The sequence below is a fragment of the Danio rerio genome, chromosome 20, assembly GCF_052040795.2.
Source record: "Danio rerio strain M-AB ecotype USA chromosome 20, GRCz13ab, whole genome shotgun sequence".
NCBI lineage: Eukaryota > Metazoa > Chordata > Actinopteri > Cypriniformes > Danionidae > Danio > Danio rerio.
In genome coordinates, this window is record NC_141040.1 from 41,811,641 (window position 1) to 41,839,336 (window position 27,696).

The window sequence follows — 27,696 nt, forward strand, 5'->3', positions numbered from 1 at the left end:
AGCTGGTCCTCAAAAAAGCAACATGCCAACAATGCGCCTTAACACACCTTGATTCTTGATAGGCACACCCATGAGTCCACAAAGCAGCGCAAATGGATTTGCTATTTAAACAACGTGGTGCAAACTGGAAAAATTAGGGTTGCTTTGGTCTGAAAATAGCAACGCAGTGCGCAAACCACATCTTAAATCTTTCATTGATTTGACTGCTGGACTGCTTAATGATTGGAGGTGTAAGACAAATTTGCATAGATGTAATAATTATATAAATTTTATTTTTCCACACAATTTCGTTCAATTGTTAATTGCTTTCTCCTAGTCTGCGACATAATGCTTACCTGATAACCATTCAGAGAGATTTCACACAGCTTATGCATCAATCAAGGGCCTTTTATCATAGACTAATTGTAGACATAAAAGATTAAAGAGCTATAGGCGGGAAACACGTCTTTCTTGAGAACTGTTGACATCATTGACAGCTCTGACCTTATTGCCTTTGATGGAGGATCCCTGACCTGACACCCCCTCAATAGGATGAAAGTGTCATGCACTATGTATAGAGACAAACACAGGTCAGCTGATGCCCTGACCGGGGCCATTTTTATGGTACAAAAATCCTTCATAGCCACATTTAGCTGAAAAACTGGTGCACAGATTGCCTGTAAGTATTAGTCAAAATGCATGCTGACTTGTTATTACTGGACTGTTGTTCTTCTGAATAAGTGACATCATGCTGACCCTGGTCAAAAGTTCAACCTGTATTCATAGGTGACACAAGAATGTGATGTTGAAAGAATGCTTAAAAATCTTTTTTAAATTTGACCATGAAACACCAGAGACAATACTTATGTGACCAAAAACAGTGTGCTTCCCACTCGACATTTCACTTTTAATACAATGAAAATTTTATTTAAAAAAACTGCAATGACCAAATGACACTTGTAGACACTTGCCATTGTAGTCTGACATATTTTTGAACTGGTACTTTTTAGTGAATCAAAAAACAAATGATTCTTTTGAGCTGGTACTTTTAAGTGAATCAATTTTTATGGTTGTGCAGCACGACCAGTGTAGTTCGATTCACTAACAAATGATTCTTGCAAGCTAGTGTTTCTTTGGATGAATCAACCAATGGATAGTACTTTGATTCACTAAGAAATTACTCTTACAAGCCTGTCAGTAATTTTTAGATGAATCAAAAGAAAACTGCACAACCTGTGTAGTGTGATTCACTAACAATTGACTCTTACGAACCAGCATGTTTAGGTGAATAAAAAAATAATAAACAGAACCAGTGTAGTTCAATTCATTTACAAATGATTCTTGCAGGCCAGTCAGTATTGTTGGATGAATCAATCAATGGACAGTACTTTGATTCACTAACAAATTACTCTTACAGGCCAGTCAGTATTTTTAGGTGAATTAAAAGAACACAATCGATTCGATTCACTAACAAAAGACACGTATGAATCAGTACTTTGTAGTGAATCAAAACAAAACTGTAATACAATACGAGCCTTTACTTTTCAGTAAAATTACCAATGCTTCCTGATCACTGAAACCTTTTGAGAACTCTTTGAGAATATTTCTTAAAATATTATTTAAAATCTGTTCCATCCTTCAATAACAATATCTAGCACTCATACAATGCAAACTATATACAGTACAGTTGAAGTCAGAATTATTCGCCCCCTTTGAATTTGTTTTTCTTTTTGAAATATTTCCTAAATTATGTTTAACAGAATTTTCACTGTATGTCTGAAAATATTTTTTTTTTTTTTGTTTTGTTTCGGCTATAATAAAACCAGTTTTAAATAAAATAAAAAAAACATTTTAAGGGCAAAATTATTAGCCCCTTTAAGCTATAAATTTTTTCAATAGTCTACAGGACAAACCATCGTTATACAGTAACTTGCCTAATTACCCTAACCTGCCTAAATAACCAAATTAACCTAGTTAGTTAACCTAGTTAAGTAATGTCACTTTAAGCTGTATAAAAGTGTCAAGAAAAATATCTAGTAAATTATTATTTACTGTCATCATGGCAAAGATAAAATAAATTAGTCATTAGAAATGAGTTATTAAAACTATTTTGCTTAGAAATGTGTTGAAAAATGTTTCTCTTCGTTAAACAGAAATTGGGGGAAAAAATAAACAGGTGGCTTAATTATTCAGGGGAGCTAATAATTCTGACTTCATATATATATATATATATATATATATATATATATATATATATATATATATATATATATATATATATATATATGTTGATTTATGTTAGCTTGTTGCACCGTAAGCAGTAAATCTAAATTATGACAGCAAGTCCAAATGTAAACACACTTTTCCACACTAAAAACACTCTTACCCTGTTCCTCTCATCACCTTTGTTATTTTGACCCAAACATAAACTCTACTTCCTATAACAGAGGATTGGCCCAATGACCTGTTGACCTCTCCATGTCAACAATGGTCACACTCCTTGAGGTAAACAAGGGCAAACTCACATGCCACTCACAGACTGCCATACAGCTGCCTTCCTTCCAGGGGCTGCCTGTTTTTTCCAATTACCACAGTGTATAATGTCTAAAGGGCACTTCACTGTCACCTTAAATCAGCAAAGAGCATCACAACACTCCTAGCCAATAGAAGTCGAGCAATCAAATGCCATTTAACCCAGACTGATAAACACTGGCACGACAAACCCTCTTAACCTCAAAAAAAAAAAAATGAAGAATCGATTAAAAATAGTTGCTTAACATTACCTGAACTGTGCAGACTAAACACAAACAGAAAAGTTCAACGGCCCGTCTGCTTCATCACCTCGAGCAAACTGTGGTTACATCACTGAATTGCTTCAGGCATGGATCAACAACACTTGCCACCCACAATACTCTGGTCCAGACAGACATAACAGTTCACACACTACCTACGGCCTGGTGCTAAACACCGAGCTGCACATCGACAAAGACCCACCAAAACAGAAATGACTTCACCACACCCTGAATCAACCAACACACATTCAATTTACTTTTATAGTTGTACAATTTGCTCAGCGTTGCTCGTGCCTCGGTTTTTGTTGATCCACTGGCAGGCTTGTGCAGTGCCTGATGGTTATCAATGTTTTATATATCTATTTTTACAGTGCAAACTATGTAGAGTCACAAACAGCTCTTTGTATGCCGAGCATATGGTCGAGGGAAACTGAAAGAAAGAAAAACAGAAGAGGTCTGGCCTATACACAAAGAGTGGCACAGGACACATGCAGCATTTTAGGCCTACCTCAAAAATCTCCACCAAAACAACACATGCAAAATAACCGTAATCTAGAATAGATAAAAAAAAGTTGGTCAGACTTTATTTTGATGGTCCCTATTGCACATTTTGTGGTTTAAAAGTTGCATTGTAGCCATATATACAACCCATTACTTCTGATTTGAGTATTAGTAGACTGTCTGCTTAATATCTGCTCCTTTAACAGACATTTAACTGACTATAAGAAACTTTGCAAGTACATGTCAACTTTAAGCATGGGGTGATAAGCGTTTTCAAGGTATACCACGGTTTGGAAAAGTCAAATTTTTAAAAACGCCAACATTTTCTGCCATACCGTTCCTAAGGTATGTTGTTTTTAGAACAACAGTATCTCCAGCAGAAAAAATGTCCAAAGATGCCATTTTAAATTGTAAATAAATCTGTGTTTTTGAAACTAATGAAGACAACAGAAGCCAATGATTCCTTTGAATTATTTAGCCTGACATGTTTACTGTTCCAAAATATTTAAAATGTTTCTCAATAAAATATATTGTGTTTAAAGGGGAAAAAAGTTCTTGTTTTTTTACCCAGACATTTAAAAAGAATATATTTTAGAGTAGTAATCACTTTACCGTGAAACCATGATATTTTTATCCGAGGTTATCATACTGTCAGAATCTTATACAAACTCATGCATAGTCAACTTACACTAACCCTAACCCCAACCTAACAGTCTACTTATAATCTAATGAGAATTATATATAGTTGGTATGTCAATGCAATGTAACTTAAATTCAACAAAATGTGTTAAAGGGACCATCAAAATAAAGTTTGTTCAACTTTTACTGTTTTCACTTCCCTTTTCAGATTTTTGGCCTACTGACTCCTTCTCTTTGTTATCTCCAACTCAGCCCTGAACAAAGTTGACTGCAAGTTCATCAAAACTGACTGAAACTAATGAGAGCAGGAGAAATACTTCCCAAATCGGTCTGTTGCGCGATATTCATCATATTTTATAATGAATAATTATCCTAACTCAATTACCTGCTTATTAATTATTCAGTCCTATTAACAAAGCCCAGAATCTGCAGGTTTAAAAGAAGAAGCGTGGTTTCAAGTAATACACCCTTGCGCAAACGTTTCTAGAGGAGCTTTACCAAATACACAGAAACCGATGATGTCACTGCTTTACAAACTTCTGAGTATACCCGCCATAAGCATAACATAAACACTTGTGCTTATTTATGCTAATCAACACAATTTTGCCACAGTGTTCTTTAAACACAAAACAACGCATCTCAAACATACCATGCCCAGTGTTTGGTTTTCTTTTCCTGACGGTCCCGGGAATCTAATCCAGGTACACACCCTCCTCACACACCCTGTCAGAAAAAGATAATGTCATTAGTGCATGCTACACTGGTTTTCATTAAAGCACACACACACACACACACACACACACACACACACACACACACACACTAATGAAAAAAAATAAAAATGTGCAGCAGTATTCATAATGCCAAGTCATCTACTGCAAGCAGTTATCAGCATTTAATCACTTCACATCATCAGCAAAGGTATGCCAGTGGGTTAACAAACTTGTTCCCGTAGGCTACTGAACTTATGTCCAGCAGTGGTCAGATCTCCTGTCAGTGTCCGCTAGCCAGCTGTCACTTCAGCCAGACTCTACTTAAAAACAAGCAGTGCAAAAGCACCAACCCCAACACAACCAGCAGTTCTTTACTTTCATTCTCATTCTTTTCTCACTGCTATCTCTGCCTGCCCAGGTCAGCTGCTCACCTGACATGGCATCCTTGAGATCCTCAGGGGGCTCCAAACCTCCTTCCTCTCTGTTGTGGCAGTCGCACAAGCCCGTACAATCACCATTCGCTCACGTTCTGTGCAAGAAGCTATTTCCCTACCGCTGTCTGCAGCCTTCTCTCTCTCTCTCACTCTCTCTCCCTCCTCCCTCCTCCTCTATCGCGCACTCTTTCTTTTGGTTGCTCCCACTCCAGCTACCTTCACTTGCTCAGAGAAAGGAGCAATAGAGTGAAAAAAACGATCATGTTTCTTCGGTGAAAGCAGCTGCGCTCTGATTGGCCGGATGGTCCGAAGGAGGTGTCAGCCAAGGCGAAGGCACACTGGCAATGGCTGCAGGCATTAAAATAGGTCTCGCCTTGCCCCTGCTGCTGCAGAAAACGAAAGAAAAGAAGGGCAGGAGAGTAAGCGCGAGCGAGCAAGAGAGAGACTACCTCTTTTTTTCAAAGCAGGAAGGAGGGGAGGCCGTGAGTATTTCCTGTTGTGCAGCTGAAGCGAGCGAGGACGTCACGCGCAGCATTCGCACTCTGGCGGGGTGTCAACACAGACGCCGGCTCATCTTGACACTCTCAAGACAGCCTCAGGATTACAACACACACACACCTCCCAGCATCCTTACAAGATTACATTTTTTGTTAACATCAAGATGCAAGTTAGAGAGCTAGAATTAATGTTTTAATGCTATGAAACTGAGGATTAAATTAGATTGTTTATTAATATCTCAAATTCCAGATTTTCAAACAGTTCCCAGCAGGCACACAACATCATAATATGTTAATATTAGGTTAGATTTAGATAATGACGTCAGGTGACCAAAATGTAATGTCTACCCAGTGTCTAAGGCATACCTGCCAACACTCCCGTTTTTCCCGGGAGTCTCCTGTATTTCATACCCATCTCCTGCCACCCTCCCGTTTTGTTATTTCCTGCGGAAAACTCCTGTAATTTCACCCCCCACACCCTGTCCTCAGCTTTTTGGTACAGTCTATAACAACCCCGGATCACCGACTTTGGTATAGTATCCGATCGCAGCGGCTGCCTAAATCTTTGTGCATAGCACAGTTACTTAGCTGTGTTATTTAGACTACTCACCTACCCGACACCTAGACATTCCCACTACTTCACCAGCCTGGATTTTCAGAGACAAACGTTGGCAGGTATGGTCTAAGTACAACGTTATTTTGACAATGTCAAATTACATTGATATTTGTTTGATTTTAGGTTGTGTTGGAAAGTGACCAAAATCCAACATCTGATAGATGTCATAGTGGTAACGTCCACACAACATCAAGGTGTATTATGATTAGACGTTGATATTTGATTGATTTTAGGTTGATTTTAGTTGGACTTTGGACATTGACAGCTTGACATTGGGTTCTGACGTCAACCTGATTTTCATTTCCAAACAAAATTCAACGTCCCCACGACGTTGGGGTACAACGTCAATATGATGTCATGCTGACGTCATGTGCCTGCAGGGTTGTATCTCGGCTTGGTGTTGTAGGGACACATTTATATGTTTTAAAATACACACAACAACTCCAAAGTCATTTTTGATGCGTCTTATTTACTTTGTAGAGCAAAAAAATTAAGTATTTTTGAGTTTTATGTTTATCGTAGACATTATCTTCATAAAAAAATAGAAAAATCACATTTATACAACTTCATAAGCAAAGCTCCAATGTAATGTTTTAATGCTATTCAAACTATATTATATTATATAAGACGTTTTTATTAGGTTTTATTTGGGTCATCATGTTAGGTGACCAAAATTTTGTGTAGCCAGCGTGTAAGGACAATGTTATTTTGACATCCAATAACGTGTCAAATTACGTTGATATTTGGCTGATTTTAGGTTGTTTTGGAAAGTGACCAAAATCCAACGTCTGATAGAGGTCATAGTGGTTACATCCACACAACATCTAGATGTAAAATGTTTAGACGTTGATATTTAGTTGCTTGTAGGTTGGACTTTGGACATTGTTGGGTTCTGTCAACCTGATTTTTATTTTCAAACAAAATCTAACTCCCCCACGATATTGAAGTCTTATGCCTGCAGAGTTGTATCTCGCCCCGGTTTTGTGGTCTAGGGACACGTTTATGTTTTTTAAAATACACACAACTCCTTCAAAGTAATTTGTGATGTTTCTAATTTACTTTGTAGTGTGAAAAATGTAAGTATTTTTAAGTTTTAAGTTTATCGCAGACATTATCTTCATAAAAAATAGGAAAACTGCATTTGTACAACTTCTTAAGCAAAGCTTTGATGTAATGTTTTAATGCTATGCAAACCTACACAATTTGAAAAAATCCACCCACCCATCACCCATCACTTATCTCTGATAGTCTTCGATAAGGAATTGACCCCATATACTGTAGCATGCACATGGCCATCCCTGATAACTATCTTCCTTCTTAACCTTGTATTCTTGTGAAGAAATCCAATTATGTAACCTGAAGCAACAGGTGGAAAAGCAGACCTTAGATGCAGGCATCCATTCTGTCACAGCGTGTGACTGCTGATATGCCTCAACTGTTTCCTTCCATACCAGAACCATGAGAACAAATCCTTCCTTTCTCATCATGCATAAGAAAAACAACAGTGTTCGCTGCACACATAACCACAATTGGTGCATGCCAGTTTTCACGTAGTTCAAACAGCATAATCTACCACAAGCAATTGCAATATCATAGGTTTGTTAAATGTATACCTTGAACTAGGTGAGTAACAATACATTCATTTCATAATTTGGTTCTTTACCCAATATTTTATCACGAGTAAAACATTTATATTTTTAAATGATTACTTGAAAAACATAATGAAATGGTAGGTTCACAATATTTTTGTGCCAATAATAAACTTTTGACCTCTAAATTGCAGTTTCATTGAGTACAAGAAACTTAATGTTTGTGCAGTCATTGAGGTAGAACTATAAACCAACTTACACTATAAAACAATTTGACAAAATTCATGACAACAATTGATTTTTATGTTACATTTACTTTACATTTACACCCTTCTTTTTCTGCAGCATGTTAATCTAAATTTCAATTTGATTAAATGTAAACTTATTTTAATAAGATAATCAGAATTCAACTATTTTAAGTTATACACAGTTTAGGATGACATTTATGATGTAAGCTGAGATGACTTGAAAGTTCATTTGGTTCAACATAAAGGTGCTGTATGTAAGTTTTTGACTCTTCTAAAGCTTAAAAATAGCATAATATGTTTGAGGACATTTAAAAAAAATGCTAAGTGGACATACTTGTTTATCTGAAAAACAATGCTGACGTCAAATACTATGCTTTGAAAATGTCTGTTATGTGCTGGAATGTTGTCTTTGTTTTGGTTCTTTTAACCTGCCCACTACCACTTTAGCCAATTTTATTTCAGCAACCCGCGTTGCCTTGTTGGAAAATCGCATATTTCATTCATTCATTTAGAAAAGTTCTCAAAGCATTCGTCCGTTACTAAAATGCGCTATTAAAATATTAATTAGCAAATTGTAACCCCGTGTCCTAACAACACGTTACGTGAGGAGAATTGCAGTGATAAGCAATTTGGCTTTTTACACCAGACAAAACACAACCAAAATTTAAATACAGCCATTCAGAAACACAGCATGTGCACTCACTCACCAAATGGTAAGGTTGTTTTGTTTTCAAGATCTGATGTGAACTATCTGCTGCTGCTGTCAATAGTATGGCAGTAAATGTCACGTAAAATGGCATTTAAACTTACATTATTAGCATTTAACACTGAATAAAGCACATGAGGAGTACATTGTAGAGCACAAAGAAAAAAATACTACCAAAGTGTGGTAGTACCATATGGAAACAGAATGAAGGCATGAATATTGTTGTGATTATAACTAAATTGCATAATGCTACTAAGCAGCCCCAATATAATTTTGTACGGTTTGTATAAAAAAGCTTAGTCACATTCGTCAACGTCACAGACACCCTGATTTTATGGTGCAGAACAAAACAGTAGACTGCGTGGAAACCCCAAACATTCTTATCTAGTTACTGATTAAAAATTTGTGACCATGGACAACAAAACCGCTCTTATGCTGTGCAGCTTTATTTGTTGCAAAAATAATAGCATTTTTTCTTTTATGCCCAAAATCATTAGAATATTAAAAACATTTTGTAAATTTTCTACCATAAATATATTAAATAATTTGTGTTAAGTAATATACATGGCTAAGACTATTAGCTTAATTTGGACAACATTAAATGCAGTTTTCTCAAAATTAAAATTTTTTTTAACCCTCAGATTGCAAATTTTCAAATAGTTGTGTTTCTTCCTGGTTTTGTGTTCCAGGGTTATGTTTATGTTAGAAAATACTAGGGGTGTGACGAGACGCTTACTCCACGAGACAAGACATGAGATTGAGCTTACGAGAATGAGACAAGATTTATACATGGCTTAATTTGTGCCAGAACATGCCGAATCCGGATCTGGCACCTCTGAAATCTGATCCTCATTTTACCGATCTCCCTCCTCAGTTGCCCTCCTCCCCCGTCCACTGTTCACTTTCACTTTCTCCCTAACCCTCTTCACTTTTGTCTGCGAAAGACACCCACCAACCCCCCAACACCCCTCTGCCATCCAACGCCCCGCTCTCCCTCCCCCACTCGTCACTTTCATCCGGAACAACCAAACCCCACGATACCACACGTCGAATGAAAAGAAAACTTCAATTTTTTCCAGACAGCATAAATGATGATGATAATGACGGATGTGTGTGTGTGTCTCCATGAGTTCACTGTGTATGTGCGCACACTCGGAGGTGATGTGTGCATGACTTTTTAAGCACATCTAAAGTGCTATTGCATCGCATGGTTAATGTTTGTGGTGGCAGGTGTAGCAGCCTTTGCTTTTGGATGTGATAACCTTTGAACTCCAGTGAAAAAAGCAATTACATCACACTTGCCCAAGCTAAAGCCTGGTTTATACTTCTGCGTCAAGTCACTGGCGAAACCCACGGCGCATGTAACGCGCATAGCTGTGCATTTATACTTCAGCGCGCTGTCTCTGTAGGACTGCATTAACACTTCTGAAATCCTAGTTGGCAGTGAGGTGTTAATGCTCCTCTGTGTCGAGTTTCTTCGCTGGTGTTTTGCTTTTCCTGAACACTTTCTGAATGTACAAGTGGCTCAAACTCGCTCATTTTGGGGCAGTAACCGGCGACTAACTTTAACTATGAGGTAAACACAAAACAAAACTTTCCATCCGGAGCTCCTTCACTGGACTCCACACTTGTAAACAATCGCTCCATCAGGCTTGCGCCATCAGGCTCGCGCCATCACTCTGTGCAGCAACGCCGTAGCATACGCATGCATTTGACGCAGAAGTATAAATCAGCCCTAACGAGTGATGCGCAACACAGGGGGCAGCCCAGGTTGCCATGTGTGCAAAGCACTTGATTTGCAGTTCAAACCCAATCCTGCCTCCAATCTTAAGTACTAAATTTACCCACATGCTCCATCATAACATCACAACTCACGAGACAACTTTTCATCTCGATGAGAAATCTCATCGTGATTTAGTAGCCCGAGATCGCATCACACTCCTAGAAAATACACATAAACTTAGGATAGAATTTGTATTAGACAATGTGCTTTTGTGTTTTATGTGTGACATGCTTGTATGCTTGCTGACTGACTGACTGGCTGACTGACTACATTTATAAATAAATATGCAGTCTTTTTGAGCGTCACATCCTTAGTGTATAAATAAAATTGCAAATATTATTTTTATTAATAAATATAAAATCATCATTTTACAAGCTCATAAGAACAGTCTGATTTAATTCCTGCACTGCTCTGCTTTCAATAAAAGCATCTGCTAAGTGCTTATATGCTACTGTCCCTGTGTGGCTAGCGACAGTGCTGTGGTTTGAGAATGTGACCTTTGCCTTCTTAAAATTGTGCAGAGGATTCTCTGCATTTAATGTTTGAGTTTGCACAGATGATCAGGCTATCACAAAGCAAGCTTATTAAAATTTCCATCAGAGGGGCACTTAAGAACTTTATGCTTCCCTTATTCCATGAATCCATTTGTTGATGTTGCCATTATGGGATGAAGGCCATTTCAAGAGGTGAAGCATAAATGTGTGTTGTTGTTGTTGTTTGGTGTGAGAACGTAAGGTGAGACAGTTTACCTTTAAAAGTGACTTTCCACCAAAAACAATTACAAACAAATTGCCAGAAAGCCTAGATGTGTCAAAGCTCAACATGGAATCAATGTGATTGATTTTGTTTTGGAAAAAAATGTGCAAGGACATTTGTCAAACCTCCAACTCTGTCTGTTGCTCCTTGATGGATAGAACCCAGGTGATGGAAAACAAAATGATGTTTATGTATCATATGTCAGTGTCAGGAGGAGATGCTGTGGGTGTGTTTATGCATCACACTGGACATATATATCAACCCAGAGCACAAGGCACTGGCTCATCTGTTTGGCATAGGCAAATAAACTAATTTGCCTGATGGGTTGTAAATACTTGGCTACACCCTTGACCCTGCTCTACTGCTGTACTTGCAATGACAGGGTTACACGTTACATAACTCTACTGCCTATACATACCAAATGTACATCTTAAATTGATAATAAAAGATTAGAAAGAAACGTGTCTTGATAAATGCATTCTATTTTAATACAACAGAAAGCATTAAACCAAAATGGTATTCGCTAATCAGACAATCATTGTATATGTGGAAATGTCCTCTGCAAAGTGAGACATAATGTTCTGACTATATATGACCTAGCATTTATGAATAAATATTTAATGGGTATAATTCTGGCATGCAGGCAGCATAAGCTTCAATGCTTCAATATGTAACAGGCTGCAACAGGATATGACTGCCAAAGTGAAGGATAATTATGTATATATATATATATATATATATATATATATATATATATATATATATATATATATATATATATATATGTATATATATATATATATATATATATATATATATATATATATATATATATATATATATATATATATATATTTATTTATTTATATATGATTATTTTTTGTGTGTAACTTTACCTTTACACACTGATGCATGCATTTGCAGCTAAACTATTAATTTAATATATAAATATTTGTTATAGCTTTAGAAAGTTTAAACTCTTGGGTTTAATGCAAATTACAAACACAATGTAGTGTCTGTAATACGTTCCCACTTTGTTCTAATCGATCGTATCACAACAGAGTCATTTATAGCAGGTGTCATCTGACTCCAGCAACAATCGCACATCGAGAGTCTCCCTGAAGGGCCCCTTCACTGACTGAGAGCGCGTCATGGAACATTCCCGGAACGAGCCAAAGTCCCACCCACCTTCTCTCCTGCTCGCACACATACACGCGCACAGGCGGTGTGTGTACATGGAAATACAGATCACAACATTGCCCATGCTGAAAAAAAAGAACGATCTACAACAACACAAAGACCACATACCCGCATAACATTACTGACAGTCGGTCACAGCAAAGCGATAAATGTCGCTTTTCCCCGCACCCTCCGAGGCAAATTCCTTAGGATATTACGCAATATTCACTATCTGCAACCAAGCAAACTGGGTATTCCCCACATGTCCTAATAAGCGGAGGAGACCCATCCTCGCCGCATTTTTACTTGAAAGAGCTTTCCAAAGAATGTCACTCCCTGGAATGTTTAGAACAAGGTGTACAAGGGTACAACTTACCGGTAGAACGTTCTCAAATCCGCCCACAACATTCCAAAAGAATGTCAAACGCCACAGTCGCGTCCTGTTTATACTGACACAAAATAACCGTTTAAATTCGAATTGTTACGCAATGACAACGCTGCAGACATCTGGTGTTCGAGTAAAATGTGCTGCGTCTTTTCTTCAGGAAGAGATGAAAGTGAGTTTAGTCTTCTTCTTCAACTGGGGGCTTCGGGGGGGCAGACGGGGTTATTCCTAGCGTCGCTTCCCAGAATAGAAAGGCAAGATAGGGAGAAGAGAAGTAGAGAGAGAATCTGCGCGCGCGCGTACGTGTGTGTCAGTGTGATTCTGACGTCATCGGATCCCCCAGCGCGCGTCCCCGTGGAGCGGGAGGAGGGGGGTGTGGGGTTGACCGAGTCTACCCGCCCGGCCTCTTCCTTGTCTTGATAGGAGAAGGGAACTCCCTTGGTGAAATTTCTCCAGAACGAGCTCCTCCGGCTCCTAACCGCGACAGATGTCTTGTGCGATCTGATGCAGGGTGAGAACGCGCAATGACATTAGGTTTGCTCAGCTTACACATGACAGTAGAAGTGCAATGGAGAAAATGCCATTTCGAAAATAATTTATTAAATGACATGTTTAGTTATTATATCTGTTATATATTCAACAAGGGTGGTTAAAAATGCAGATGCATAATAGCATAAAAAGGTGAAATACAGTTCATTTGAGAAAATGCCCTTTCATGATGTTAAAGAGCCCATATGACAAAATATTATAGTACTTAATAATAATAAATATTACATATATAATTGAATTGTATTATTATTAAATATAGTGCTTTTGAACCACAGTAAATTGTATTATACTGTTTTATTATACACAGTAAAAAATGGCTGTGATTTCAATAGTAAAAAACTGTAAAAATGCCACAGTAAAAATCTGTAACCTGGTTAACAGTATGTTACCTCAATATATACGATGAATAACCGTAAATTGAGTTTCCCATAATTCCCTGCATGGCACATCACTTTTTATGCTTTTTGTTGACATTTATATGGATCTTTGTGGTTGTTTCTCCTTCAGTTATGTACATTCGAGATTTGTGTTACATCTAATGTTGATAAATAATGTTTATTTCATGACTTTAATTTTATGCGTGTTACAATACTAATGTTAAGTAGATATGTGAATGACACTGAGCACCTTCTATAATCTACATTCTTCTGTGTGTGGGAAAAGTTGTTTGTAATGAGCATTGGTTTATAATGTAACTTTCCCATCACCCCCTACAAATGGCTGTTATCTTGTCTATATTTGTAACAAAAGAAGTGAAAATGTTGGTAATTCAAAATACAGACAAAGCTATTACCATTATTGAAATATGGTATTTTACTTTATAAATGAGAAATTACTTTTACAGTTTGTAACGTATTTTTATTGGTAAAATACTGTTAACTACAGCTGTTGGTTTTTTAACCGTAAATTTTACGCATTATTTTTTTACAATGTAGCATTTACAACACTTCATTATTAACTGTAACACTTTACAAAAACAGTACATAATTAATGATGTATTAATATGTAAACTAAACATTACTTTATTGTAGACTAATGATGAGTTTATGCATGCGCTAATCATGAGCTAACTTTATCCACAGTCACTTTAACTGAGTCACGTGGGTTCATGTGTGAATAACGACTACCTTACTTGTTAGTACATAATTGTTTGTTAATTACATTATTAATTATCACATTAGTTTATGCTTAATTTAACCATCATGAACTCATGATATGTTAATGTATATTTATATTATGACTTTACTTGGAGGGGCACATCTGCATTAATCCATCCTTAACTACTCATGAACTGTGTATGCACTTCCGTCTAGTGTGTTTACACTGAATAACAATAGAAAAGTGTTCTGTCAACATCAACAGTTTAAACACAGGAGTTAATTAATACATCATTAATGCATCATTATTCATGTACTGTTATTGTAAAGTGTTACCCAAATAACTTCTGTTCCTCAAAGTTATGTCAGGGTTATATTGTGTTTGAACAATAATCTTCTTCTGCTGGAACTATATAATTATATCATGACTTTACTTGAAGGGGCATACCATCGTTAATCTGTTCTTAATTACTTTGAACTCATTATGCACATCCATCTAGTAATAACAATTGAAAAGTGTTGTCGACATTAGCATGAACAGGAGTTCATGAGTAGTTAAGGATGTGTTAATGGTGATGTGCCCCTCCAAGTAAAGTCATGACATAAGTATACATTAAAAGCTCATGAGTTCATGTTCGTTACATTTAGCTTAAACGTAAATGTTAATTAATACATTAATTCAGTGGTTCTCAAAGTGGGGGTCGGGACCCCCCAATGGGTCGCAGGACAATGAAGGGGGGTCGCCTGGTGATTTCCAAATATGTATTTATTTTTTTAATAAACCATAAGAATTACCATATTTTATCCATAACCTACTGAAAAGAAAAAAATAATTGTTTATAGTTACTATATAGTTACTATAGTAGCTCATAGTTACTAGTTCTATTGGATTGCGACCCCTGGGGTAATCATTATATTGAAGACTTGGCAATAGCGTTAGATGCAGCAGATTGATTTTATAATACCAGGTTTAACTTTCCGGCACATTTACAGCATTTACAAACATCAATAAACGAAGAATAGACTTGGGTCTATTGGTGTGTGTGCGCATTTGCATGCAAGTTTTCTGTATTTATAACCACCTCAGGGGATATAGGGGGTCGCGAGTCACAGGCATTGTTATTTTGGGGATCACTGGCTGAAAAGTTTGGGAACCCCTGCATTAATTAACAACATGCACTAACAAGTAATTAAGGTAGCCGTCATTCAGACATGAACTCTTGTGACTCATGTTAACATTAGTTCATGATTAGCGCATGCCTTAACTAATGATTAATTCATAATAATGTTTAGTTTACATATAATTACATCATTATTCATGTACTGTTATTGTAAAGAGTTGCCATATTAACTAGTGAAATTATCAATTGTAATGAATGTAGTATACTTTAGAATTTACTACAGTAAACTGTGGTATATTGTAGTATTACATACCCTTTAGAATCTACTTTATTGTGTAATTTGTTTTTCTTAAGACCTGTCATTTTGCAAATCCTTGACATCTCAATAGTCAAATGTGGTAAGATGTTATTTTGAAATGCCCTTTCATAATGTTAGAGGAGTTTTGGATGTAAGATGCAATCATCCATAATCTACTGCACAATATGTGACTTATTTCACCATCAGATTTTTCCATTTTCACGTCTAAAATGTCAGTGTTTCCTGAGCCTCCATGCATGACACATATTGTTTAGGAAAGAGAAACTGTAGGCTGTAAATATGCATGCTTACATGAAGAATATTTTGAGAACGTCCATATTTGATTATATAAGTGGCATGTAAACACACTACTTTGACTACAGTAGTTTAAGTACATGTAAACAGGGTCATTATTCTTGTGTATGTAGGTCTTGTTTGACCCCAAATAAACCAGCATTTCAAAAGTAAACTCTGATGATTTCTCAGCTAAAGAATGAACATAAATCAGAATTCATCCTGCTTTAAAGAGTGCATGCATAACACACATGGGAAATACCATAATTAGAAGATTCCAACTAGTAAGAAGCATTCATGTCCTCGTACATCTCGTAAATGACAAATTTAGAGAACAGCTCTGGGCACAACATCACGTGTTGTCATTTAAAAATGACAGTAATTATGGCAGCATGCATGTAGCTCATTTAAAAAGGCAGATGACATTACCGCAGAACTATAATGTGCATTTGCGTGGACTAGGGTTGTCAATTTCTACAAATTCCCTGGAGCTATGGTTATTTAAATAAAATGATCAATTAACTATAAATCGATTATTTTAATATTGGAAAAATGTGACTATAGCACATTATCGTCATGACAGAATGTGCAAATGACACTCAAAATGCAAGCGTCCCTGCCCAGAGTAGATGTATTCTACTGTAAATAAATGGCTCATGAGATCGTAAAAAGAATTGGTGATTAATAATCAATATAATAATTTAATTATTAAATGTAATGACTGATATAGTTCTTATTCCAACATAGCAAAATTTCTCTGGCCCACACAATCAGGTTTTGCTCAGCCCACATGCCACAGTGAATTACGTTACATGATTGGACCAACTCTGGCTTCCAGACAAGGGCCAAACATGGACCATATTTGGGTCAAGTCACAGCCAAGTTAATAGCTCATAACTGGGCCAGATAGGTTGGTGTGTCCAGATTGCAATGACATTGATAAACCCATGTAGCATTGCACTTTAGGCACACTATGGGCATGCTTTTTCTCGACCTAATTGGTAGATTTTTTTTCTGTACTCAAAAATTATTGTAATATATTTTAAATGTGGGTCAAGACAGGCCAAACTTACATTGCCCACATATTAATTTTTAGCATATGGGCAAAATACTACATTTGGCATCTGGTCATCTTGTGTGCAGCCTTAAAGACGGTGCCATCTCTGCCAAACCCGGCCCATGTTTGGCCCACATGCTGAATGCCATTTCCGAATGAATGCCTGCTGTACCAGCTTTGTGCAAAATCTGGGCCAGAATTCTTTGCTATACCTGGGTTATTTGTCAAAAGCACATTCTCAGATGTACGCAAATAGTTTTTGTTATTGTGAACTAAAGTTGGATATTATGCATATTAAAGAATACCTGGAGAGTGCAAAAAGGCCGATGTTTACACAAGAATGTCCATGCATAATGCCATTTAGTTATTAGCTCACGTCATTGATTTATACTGTAGGTTCCTTACATAAGTGCAAATTTTTAATATATGTTCATGAGCAGTTAGCAGCAGTTAGATGACATTAATTAATTAATTAATTAATGCTCTGAAAATCTCTCCACAATGAATGCAACACAACACAACTCCAGATGGTAAACTGATGCCCATTTCTCTTTTTTTCTCTCCAAGTCTAGTAGTGAAGAGTTAAAAAAGGCTTGTGCTTCATTTTTCCATTTATCTGCTGTATATATTTTGCACGTAAGCAGGTTGAACCTCAAAATATGCATATCAATAACACTGATGTGGTATTCAAAACTGATGCAAAACTCCTGTTTCTGGAAAACATTGTGTAATTCTGAGTGTGCTTCATGGAGGTGTATAGGCTTGATAAACCACCTGTTGTAAACACACTCTTTTTCCTCTCCATATGCACCAGACAGTCTTAGAAACACTCCATGTTCTGGGAAAACAGTGTGCAGTTCTGTGTGTACTTTATGCAAGTGAGTGACACCTGTATGAGACACTCTTTCCTCTTCGTGTTTATGTGTTCATGTATATTTGTGCAGGTTTATTTATATGTGTGTGGTTTTTGAATTACTAAACTAACTGACACTAAGACGTGTAATGGCATCTATATAATGCTACTCTCTGGTGATCCGAAGTGCTTCATCCTCCTTGTAAGTTGCTTTGAAAAAAATGAATAAATGTTAAATGTAAGGTATGTATTTTAAAAAGTTCAGACAATTTTTAATTTGTTGTTTATTTATTGCTATCTTAATGGACAGTTCACGCAAAAATGAAAAGTTTACTGTTAACTCACACCAAAGGGATTTTAAACTTTTAGGAATTTCTGAAAACAATGCAAGTTATTCTAAAGAATGGAAAGGAAAACAGCAGCCACTGACATCCGTAGTCAACCCAGGCTCATTCTGAAAACGTACCCCATATAAATTTCTGAACAGCGGCAAATACGTTCCATGAGCTAAGTTTTTTTTTGGCAGTTTTGTTTTCGCAAATCCACTAGGGGGTGCTGTGTGCACATTTTAAGATCTCTAATTTCTCTCGCAAGTGCCATTCATGCCTGCTGTTCTCGCATAAATACACCAGAGGCAGCTGTCGACTGACTGACTGACTAATTGACTGACTGACTGAGTGATCGACTGACCCACCCTCCTCCTTCCCTAAACCCAACCAATAGTGTTTTCAAAAGCACAGATTGACCTGACCACCCACTTCTCTAAAACCAACCGAGAGTTTTTAATAAGCAATTCAAAAAAGAAAAGCCCTTGCCTGATTTTACCACGTTTTCAGATTTGACCATATTCTCACCCTGTTTTTTACTTGTTTTTTATTTTTTGGCTTTTGTTTTTGTTTTACCAGCTTTCTGGAACTGTTCTTCACCAGACCTGTACCTCGTCGTCGCAGTCAACTCCTCTCTGTGTCTCAAGTCCACAGACATATGCGGCGAGTCACTGGACAAACTGATAACAGTGGGAAAGTCATCCATAAGGAGGTAAGCAGTCAGCTGGTAAGTGCGAAAAGTAACACAGTGTTATATCGCTACATAGCGTTCATTTTAAAGAAGAAATGCATTCATACGTACTTCTGGCTATATAATTTGCGACCTTTAGAAATGCACATATGGCTACGTTTTCAGAATAAGCCTATGTTGTCTATAGTAGAAACAAACAAACAAACAAAAAACATTATGGAAGTCAGTGGCTACCAACATGCTTCAAACTATCTAGCTATCTAAACTATCTATTTACCCATTTTAAGTTTAAATTCCTCTATATTGTGCTTCAGCATAGTATTGTGGATAGCAAACCCCCTAGCTATTTAGGAAATCATTGGAAAGTCAGTTCTAGTAAGGAGTGCTGCGTGGGTTCTGTATTGTGTTAAATGGATTACTAGCTAGGTTAGAATGGCTTACGGTTCATTTAAGGAGCTGGTGATCACATCGGCCATGACCTGGAGTTCCCATCGCATTGGCAATAGGGAGCTCCTCTGTAATCCTCAGCAAGGGCATCCCCGAAGAAGCACTGGCATCTGAGTCACTCCAGCATAATTGACAGCGCACAGACACAAATCAGCGTTGCCGGACAAGCTTAGACTTCACAGTCAATAGTGAAACGTCCCGCTGGAAATGAAGAGAAAATGGAAATGTCTGCACTTGATCTAAAGGGCACATTTCATCAACATTTATCTAGTCATCTCGTTTCACCGGTTGCCATTTCCCAGTCACGAGTGCCCATGCAGGTGTTTGCATGTATTCAATGTGCAAAGTCATTTGCTCAAGGACACTGAGGGTTTTCCCAGCAGCACAGAGCACTTCTCAGTTAATTATCGGTGGACCGGATAAAAACCCTGCTCCATGCTATTACAAATGTTTGAATGTCATGAATCACAGTGAACTCTAGTTTCCCAAGTGGTCGCCTCTGAACATTCCTGGAAGTGAACCATACCTCCCATGATTGCGATTAGGCGCTGAATTGTATTGTTGCTTCACCTCCTCCTCCGCATCTTCATTAATGTAGCCACATCTGATTAATGTTATACAAATACTGAAGTGTTAGATTAATTTGTTGTTCACAAGCAAGGAGATTTAGAAAGGGCCTTTATATCTGTACACGCTTTTGTTTAACAGCTCTTTGTTTATGAATGTGAGTGCGTGTATTTATTTAGACATCAGTTCGGGTATGAGTCATTGTGAACTGTTTGCTTATTATACTTTGTCACGTTTCATTTTCTAGATTTGCATGGCAACTGGGTTTCAAAAAAGATGTAAGGCTTTAAAAGATGGTTAATGTATGTTTTTTCAGTTCAAAAATACATCATACAGGCAAAAGGGGAATGTTTTCACTTGTTGTGATTAAAAATCAGTGTTATTCCATCAAATATATATTTTTTACTTCTTATAAATTGTTTAAGTTAAAACATTTGTATTGTGTTTGTAAACCTTATGAAATAATAAGTTATACTTAAACACATAATTAGTAACCCAAATAAATCTTCATGAGAATGTAGTTTAAAAAATTGGTCAGCTGTTTATATATATATGTACAGAACTGGTATACACAAAAAAGCAGGTACAGATAAGTCATCAGACAATATGTTTTATTTCGGCTTGAATAAAAGCAGTTTTTAATCTTTTAAAAACCATTTTAAGGTCAAATTTATTAGCCACTTTAAGCTTTTTTTTTTTTTTGAACAAACCATCGTTATACAATAGCTTGCCTAATTATTCTAATCTACCTAGTTAACCTACTTAAGCCTTTAAATGTCAATTTAAGCTGTATAGAAGTGTCTTTAAAACATCTAATCAAATATTATTTACTGTCATCATGGCAAAGATAAAATAAATCAGTTTTTGAATGAGTTATGAGTAGAGCGCAAATAATTCTGACTTCAACTGTATATCACACATCTCTAGTTTCATTTCCAAAATAAAGCAGGCCTGAAACATTTTGCACAAAAACAGCTAATCTAGCCACATTCTTCATAATCAAGATGTCAAAACAACATCAGTGAACTTCCTCATGTTTTCTTGAAGACACAGAGGCTCGCTTTTTGTCGCACTTCAAAAATCTGAGAGATGTCACGTACACACTCTTGCCTATATATATATATATATATATATATATATATATATATATGAGACAGGGGAATATAGCCAAGGGTAGTCTCTGTTTCTCCAGTAGAGATGGTGTAATAGAGCTCACACAGAATGATCTGCCTCTCCCTTTTCCACTCCTAGTTTTACTCCATTAAACTGCAACCATTGTGCAGTTTTCAAATCCAAGTGATTAACATCACACTCACGGCACGTCACTCTCAAGGAATCCCAGAACTTCTCTTTTTTTTCTGCTCTTTCAGCACTGGCAGGAAATTACATAAGAATATGTTATGCTCAACAAAGGTCAGGTTGTGTCTGCGATAAGGCAGGGCACTAATGTGTGAATCCCTGCCAAAGAAGTCCTTTCATCTCATGCACCTAAGCTGTAAAAACCACCCTGTAAAGCTGAGAAAGGACTGGCAGCAACGGACACACCTAAAGTCTCGGAGTCCACGTTCAAATAGTCCTTTGTTGGGTCTGCTGGCTATAAAAGAGAATGCCGCCATGGTCCATTCGTTTCAATTACCTGACATGCTTTCTAATGAGCCGCATACTTCTTTTATCATTATGTGGTGAAAGACCATCATCAGAATTATTAAATGAATGCTTAACAGTTAGGTTGTCTTCAGATGCTGAGATTTTATATTTGAAATGTTGAACTGTTGCTGTTTGGAAGAAGGTGTTAAAGGTGTCTCTGAGTGGCAGATGTACTGTAAGTTCTCTGTGGTTGGAGAAGCTGACACAAAGACCTCTGGTGGTAGAGGGTAAAACTGCATTATTATTACATTAAATTTGGGATGAGTCAATAATGAAAGTGTATTTCATTGCAACTGTTTATGCATAAAAAAATAATGCTAAAACAGCATATTTTTTTACTAGTAAACTAAAATAGTAAACTAAGTGAAAAACAAATCTGCTCATAACATTTGGGTTCAGCTGTAAATAATTTATTGGCACTACCAACATTTTCAGAAAATAGTTTTTCAGTTTAATATAAAGAAAACATCCAAAAATACACTTCTTACAAGCTGTGTATGTATATTTTAATTACATGCCAACATTTTTTTTTAAATGTGCTTTTTTTCTCTGACACTGAGCTATAAATCTCCACTTTAGCAGAAATAGATGTGTCCTAATAGTGTTTTTAGCAGCGTGGGACACATATATGACGCTCAACATCTCAAAAAATGTGTTTTGGTGTTTCGTGACTCTTTAAGTAGACACCAACAAAATCATCAAAGATTGTTGTTTTTTTCTGAAGGTTAATTCATCCTAATCTTTTTTTTCCCAAACATAACTAATTTTGTCTTAAATGAGCATAAAAGTTAGGAAAGCAGTCGAATGCTTTCATTATAATGTTAGATGTGTGCATTTTTAAAGTGACACCTCTTATTCAATGTAATAAAAAAATCTTTATAAATGAGAGATTAATTCGTTGCTCTTTAATCAGAATGTGTAAGTTATACAGTGGAGAAACGGCTAATGACATTTGCTAGCTTGATTCTATTTCATTATAATAGCTATTAATTTATTATGGCCCTTATTATGTTGGGCATATCCCTTATTTTCACATCCCAATGTTGACAGGTATGCAGGAGGCGCATGAGAAACAAACAGATGGCCAACCAAAAAGTAACGCAGAGTTATACAAAACCAACACAAAATACATACATTCCTGATACTCAATACACGATAATTATATGGTATAAATACAGCACTACAACATACAAAGGAGAGAGATATGTCACTTACCAGTATAATAATGATTTGATCAGCTGTAAGTAGAAATTAATCAGCTGTAGTTTTTCTCCTCTAAGGGCTTATTATGTGATCTCTGTCGCCAATCAGATTCGTGAAAGACAGAACTGTTGTATATTCACTCCAACAGTGTTTTGCGTGTAAAATATATTTATTTTAATCAGGAAGGACACATTAAAGTAATCAAAAGTGACCATATATTCCATCTGATATAATTGTTAGTCACCTGGTATTATGCTACACACATTAGCATTTAGTCTGACCGCCATCATTGTGTGTTCGACCTCTAGCTCTGGAATTCATTGGTGCTTTTTAATGACTTTTTTTTTAATAATCAATATGGCTTTCAGACTATTCAAGCTCTTACCAGAGCAGCATGTCTATCTCATTTTCCAGGACTGTGGAAAGCGCACAGAGCCTCTACAGAAAAGGCGGCTATCGTGTTTTCATGAGATAAAAGCACAGTGATTGTGAACTCCTCCATCCCGTGAGACCACAGCGCTGCGTTTGAAGTTGACAACTGGCAGAAAACGGTAAAACTCTGAAGCCTGGCTGTGCGCAGGTTTTTCCACAAGGGCACACATGGATTCTGCCCTCATGTTTTCCCTTTCGGATCAGGAAAGACATAATTCTCACTATCACGACTTTTGTTTTAACAGCAATTTTTTTGACTTCTACTTGTCTGCCAAATGCAGTTAGTCACAAAATATATAGACAATGAGAAAAAAGTTATCTTAATCAAGTTTTTTAATGAAAAAAAAACAGCACAGTGAAGTGTGACTTCATGAGGAAGAGGAAAAACAACACTATTTTCTGTTTGAATAATTAATAGTCCCACATGAAAAAATGCTACAGTAATTCATAGAAAATACCATGTTTTTTTTAAACTAGTGACCTTACTCTGCAATGCGGAAGTGCACTTGTTTTTGTATTTGTTTTTGGACTGATTTAATTGCCTATGGGAGAAATGGTTAACTTACTGTACAAACGAATGTGTTCATGACTACACTGTAAATCCCAACTGTCAACTTTATCAAATGAAATTAGTGTAGTTAACTCAAAACTGACTGAAAGTTAATTGTACTCATTTGAAAAGAGTTTTGAACTCTGTTGAAGGTAATGAGTAAATAAAATACCTCATTACTTCAACTTAAATGGAGTAAGTTCACAGTACTCATATACAGTAGATTAGTTTTTTTTAACTCAAATGGTTTGTAGCATTCGGTTTCCTCGAACGGTTTGAGTTGCCTTAACTTTTTGGGTTCTACAGACCTCAGTTGGTTTGAGTTCTCTTCATTTATTCGATTTTACTGTGTTCAAATTGCTTCGTTTACTCAAATGGATTTTTTTTTTAATGGATGGAAGTAGTTTACAGTACTCATTAGGATTAGTTTTTGAACTTAAATAGTTTGTTGCAATCCGTTTCGGTTTGACTTATCTTAACTTTTTGGGTTTTACAGTGTGTTGTAAAGTGTATTGTAAAGCATTAACTATATTTAATTGATGAACTGTAATAAATAATGTGGAATACTATAGATTTTACTACAGCAAACTGTGGTGTATTGTAATATAACACCCTATAGTTGTACAAAACTACAATATTTGGTTATTAGTTTATATTGCAATAGTTGTTATGTTACCATAGCAATAATATGACTAACACAACAGATTAATGCAAAATTATACTACAGTGTATATATTGTATTCCATAGTGTGGTCCAAAACACTACATTTTTGTAAAAAAAAAAAAAAAAAAAAATGTGATTTTAATGGTAAACAAATTTTCCTACAAAACAAATTGCAACAAAATATGCAACCTGGCAAAAGTAAGTGTCCCTAATATATATAGTGAATAACCCCAAAAAGTGTATTTCTTAGAATTCCCTGCATGGCACTTTTTATGCTTTCTTGTTGACATTATATGGTTCTTTTTCATTTTTTATATTTATTATTATTAAGTACATTAACATTTACAATTAAGTTATAACAGTTTTCTGTTATTCATTTTACTTTGATTAGTGAAGTTTATTTAGAAAATTTTTTTTTGAGAGGATCACATGCTTATGATTGCTCAAAGCTGGTCTTGCATTATTCAATTTATGATTCACCAATCAGATGATTTATAAGTATCTATAAGTAACCTAAGTTCCATTCTAAAGTCATCTTTATTTTAAAGAATCAAGAAGATCTCTTTCCTCCCCTACTCCTCCTCGTCCTCTTCCTAGATGGGCGGTACAGTGGCCCACAGCAAGAACGTCATTGGTTCTTGTCCTTACCAGGCCAATCGATGTTTCTGTGCGGAGTTCACATGTTCACCCCGTGCTCGCATGGGTTTACCTCAGGTCCCCCGGTTGAAATAATGTTTACTGCATTATTTTACTTTCAGGTGTGTTACTATAAGAAAGTTGTGTGAATGAGATTGTGAATGAGATTGTGTTTCATTTAATATTTCTGTATAACAAAGGTACAATGTGTAGATTTTAGCACTTCAAAACACTTACTTAGTGTTAGATATTAACACTTACCTATTAATACTTGTGTATTAATGCTATAAATAACTGAAATATGGCGGTTTCCCTAAAATGTAGAATTTATTTTACAATTTCTGTATTTTTAACTGAAAAAAAATCCAGCAATCATAGCTGCAATTTTCATGCATCATTTTTTACAGTATAAATGAAGTTTTAAGTAAGTTTTACTAAATTACTATATTTTTTTTTTTCATGTGGGGTGTAGGCATATATAGGCTGGCATAAGTTTCTAGGTATAAGTAAGATAACCTTGGATAAAAAATATTACGGTATCACGGTATTGTGTTGTATAAAATGTTTGTTTTTTTCATCTCTGAGTAAAGAAACAATGACTTTTTTCCCCAATGAACACAATATATTTTATTTTAGGAAACATTTGTAATACTTTGGAGCAGTAAACATGTCAGGATAAATAATTAAAAATAAATTATTCATTCCGCTTACTTCATTGGTTTTAAAAACAGATTTATTTACAAAAGATGAAAAAATACATTAAAAAAACCTTACATGTACCTAAGGAAAGGTACAACAAAAAATCTTAGCGGTTTTAAGACCCTGACTTTTCCAAACCGCGGTAAACCTTGAGGTGCATTGAAGCATTTAATATTAAAAAGACAACAACAGAACCCCACGTTGGTTTCTAAAATCACAAAATGGTTTCTCCCACCCTCAAAATAATTAAATATAACAGCTGAATAATTTATTAACACCTTCAGTTTAGTCCAGAAAGTCTAAAAAAAAAAAAAAAAAAAAAAACAAGAGCTTGTGGTTGTGAACAAGTAATGAAAATACTAAGGTGCAAAGAATTGAGAGTCATATTCATATTCCGTCATCCAATCCAAAAGCATCTGTGTGTTATTATTGCTCATAATTCTGTTTGCCCAGCTCTTATGCTGTCATGGAGGATGTTTGCCTGTTTTTACTCACTTTCTCTATCTCTAAACCAGTGAAAGTACAGTGTTTACACATCTCTCCTCAGCCATCTGTCTTTTCACACTTCTCTATTATGGATACACACACCTTGGGCTTTATATATATCGGCAGGTGTGTGTGTGATCTGTGTTTGGACAGACTGTGACCGAAGACCATAAACGCTAATGATATGGAATGTGTGGTGTGACAATGAACACCCTATTGCTCTCGGTGAGCATTTCATATACACGCCGTATCATTTATTGCTTGTCACGATGATGATGAAAGTCACCGGCACAGTAAATAACACACAAATCTCAAAGTCCACATGGGACAGTTATAAACCTCTCCACATACATCATTCATTCTCAAGCAAATGGACCGTGAGGAAAGATAAAGGATGCAAACCTGCATGGTTTTGTAGATTTGACATTTCAATTGAAGGATTAACCTTTTTTTGGAGTCATAATTTTTAGTCTAAATTAGCAACACGTTACATAAAGTTGAATTAGAATTCTCCTGCATCCAGATATGCCTTTTTCTATCCTATTTAGTAGGCAAGAAATATAATGAGCTGAATAGAATTTCTAGTTGTTATGAGTAGGTGAAAATTAAATAGTAATGTACAGTGTGGAAAATAAGTATTGAACGTGTTTTTTTCCTCGGAATAATATTTGTAAAGGACCTGTTGACAATTGAACCAGATTTTGGTTAAAGAAAATAAAAATACAAAAGGAGAAAGTCCCAAACTACTGAAACGTATTTAATACTTCATATAAAAGACTTTTTTGGGTTATGGAAGCCTAAAAACGCCTCTCATGTGGACAATTAAGTCACATGAGTTGCTAAGGTGTGATTTTTTTTTTCCACAGAACTCAACAGAGTGTTAATATCTTGATGGTTATGTGGGTCTCTTCTATCAAATCTGACCTGTATTTGTATTTACTATTGAATTCAGGTCAGGTGATTGGTTGGGCCATTCTACTGCTTAATTTTCTTTCTCTGAAAACATTTGAGAGTTTCCTTTTTTGGATCATTGTCTTGCTGAAGTGTCCTCCCTGGTTTCATCTCCATCATCCTGATAATGTAGATGTTGGATTGAAGCAGCTAATATTCACTTCCAGTGACAAAGAACAGAGGGTTGCTGAAGAACTAATGAGAGATTTCAGCTGCTGTCTGGGCTTTCACTGCCTTTTTACAACTCGCGTTCCTCATGTGATCAAAACTTTTTACCCTATGTTGTTTCATTTTCATTGACTTATCCAGTA

General features: G+C 36.1%; 2 protein-coding genes across 12 annotated transcripts in view; one reads left to right on the plus strand and one right to left on the minus strand.

Moving 5' to 3' along the window:
* hivep2a (HIVEP zinc finger 2a) overlaps positions 1-13,073 on the minus strand; it is a 116,318-nt gene extending 103,245 nt beyond the window's left edge. For 4 of the 8 annotated variants that reach the window (XM_087297356.1, XM_087297360.1, XM_087297355.1 and 1 more), the window contains exons 1-2: positions 12,809-13,073; positions 4,561-4,634 (exon numbers count right to left, since the gene is read on the minus strand). The gene's annotated coding sequence lies outside the window, so the exon portion shown is untranslated. Of the gene's footprint in view, positions 1-4,560; positions 4,635-5,055; positions 5,519-12,808 lie in introns of those variants that run through there. The other 4 variants (XM_087297354.1, XM_087297359.1, XM_087297353.1 and 1 more) reach the window with 1 other exon arrangement.
* aig1 (androgen induced 1) overlaps positions 1-27,696 on the plus strand; it is a 260,128-nt gene that overhangs the window by 120,913 nt on the left and 111,519 nt on the right. For 2 of the 4 annotated variants that reach the window (XM_087298557.1, XM_087298558.1), the window contains one exon: positions 18,992-19,124. In XM_087298557.1, the coding sequence (XP_087154683.1) occupies positions 18,992-19,124 (133 nt within the window). Of the gene's footprint in view, positions 1-12,838; positions 13,329-18,991; positions 19,125-27,696 lie in introns of those variants that run through there. The other 2 variants (XM_087298559.1, XM_087298560.1) reach the window with 2 other exon arrangements.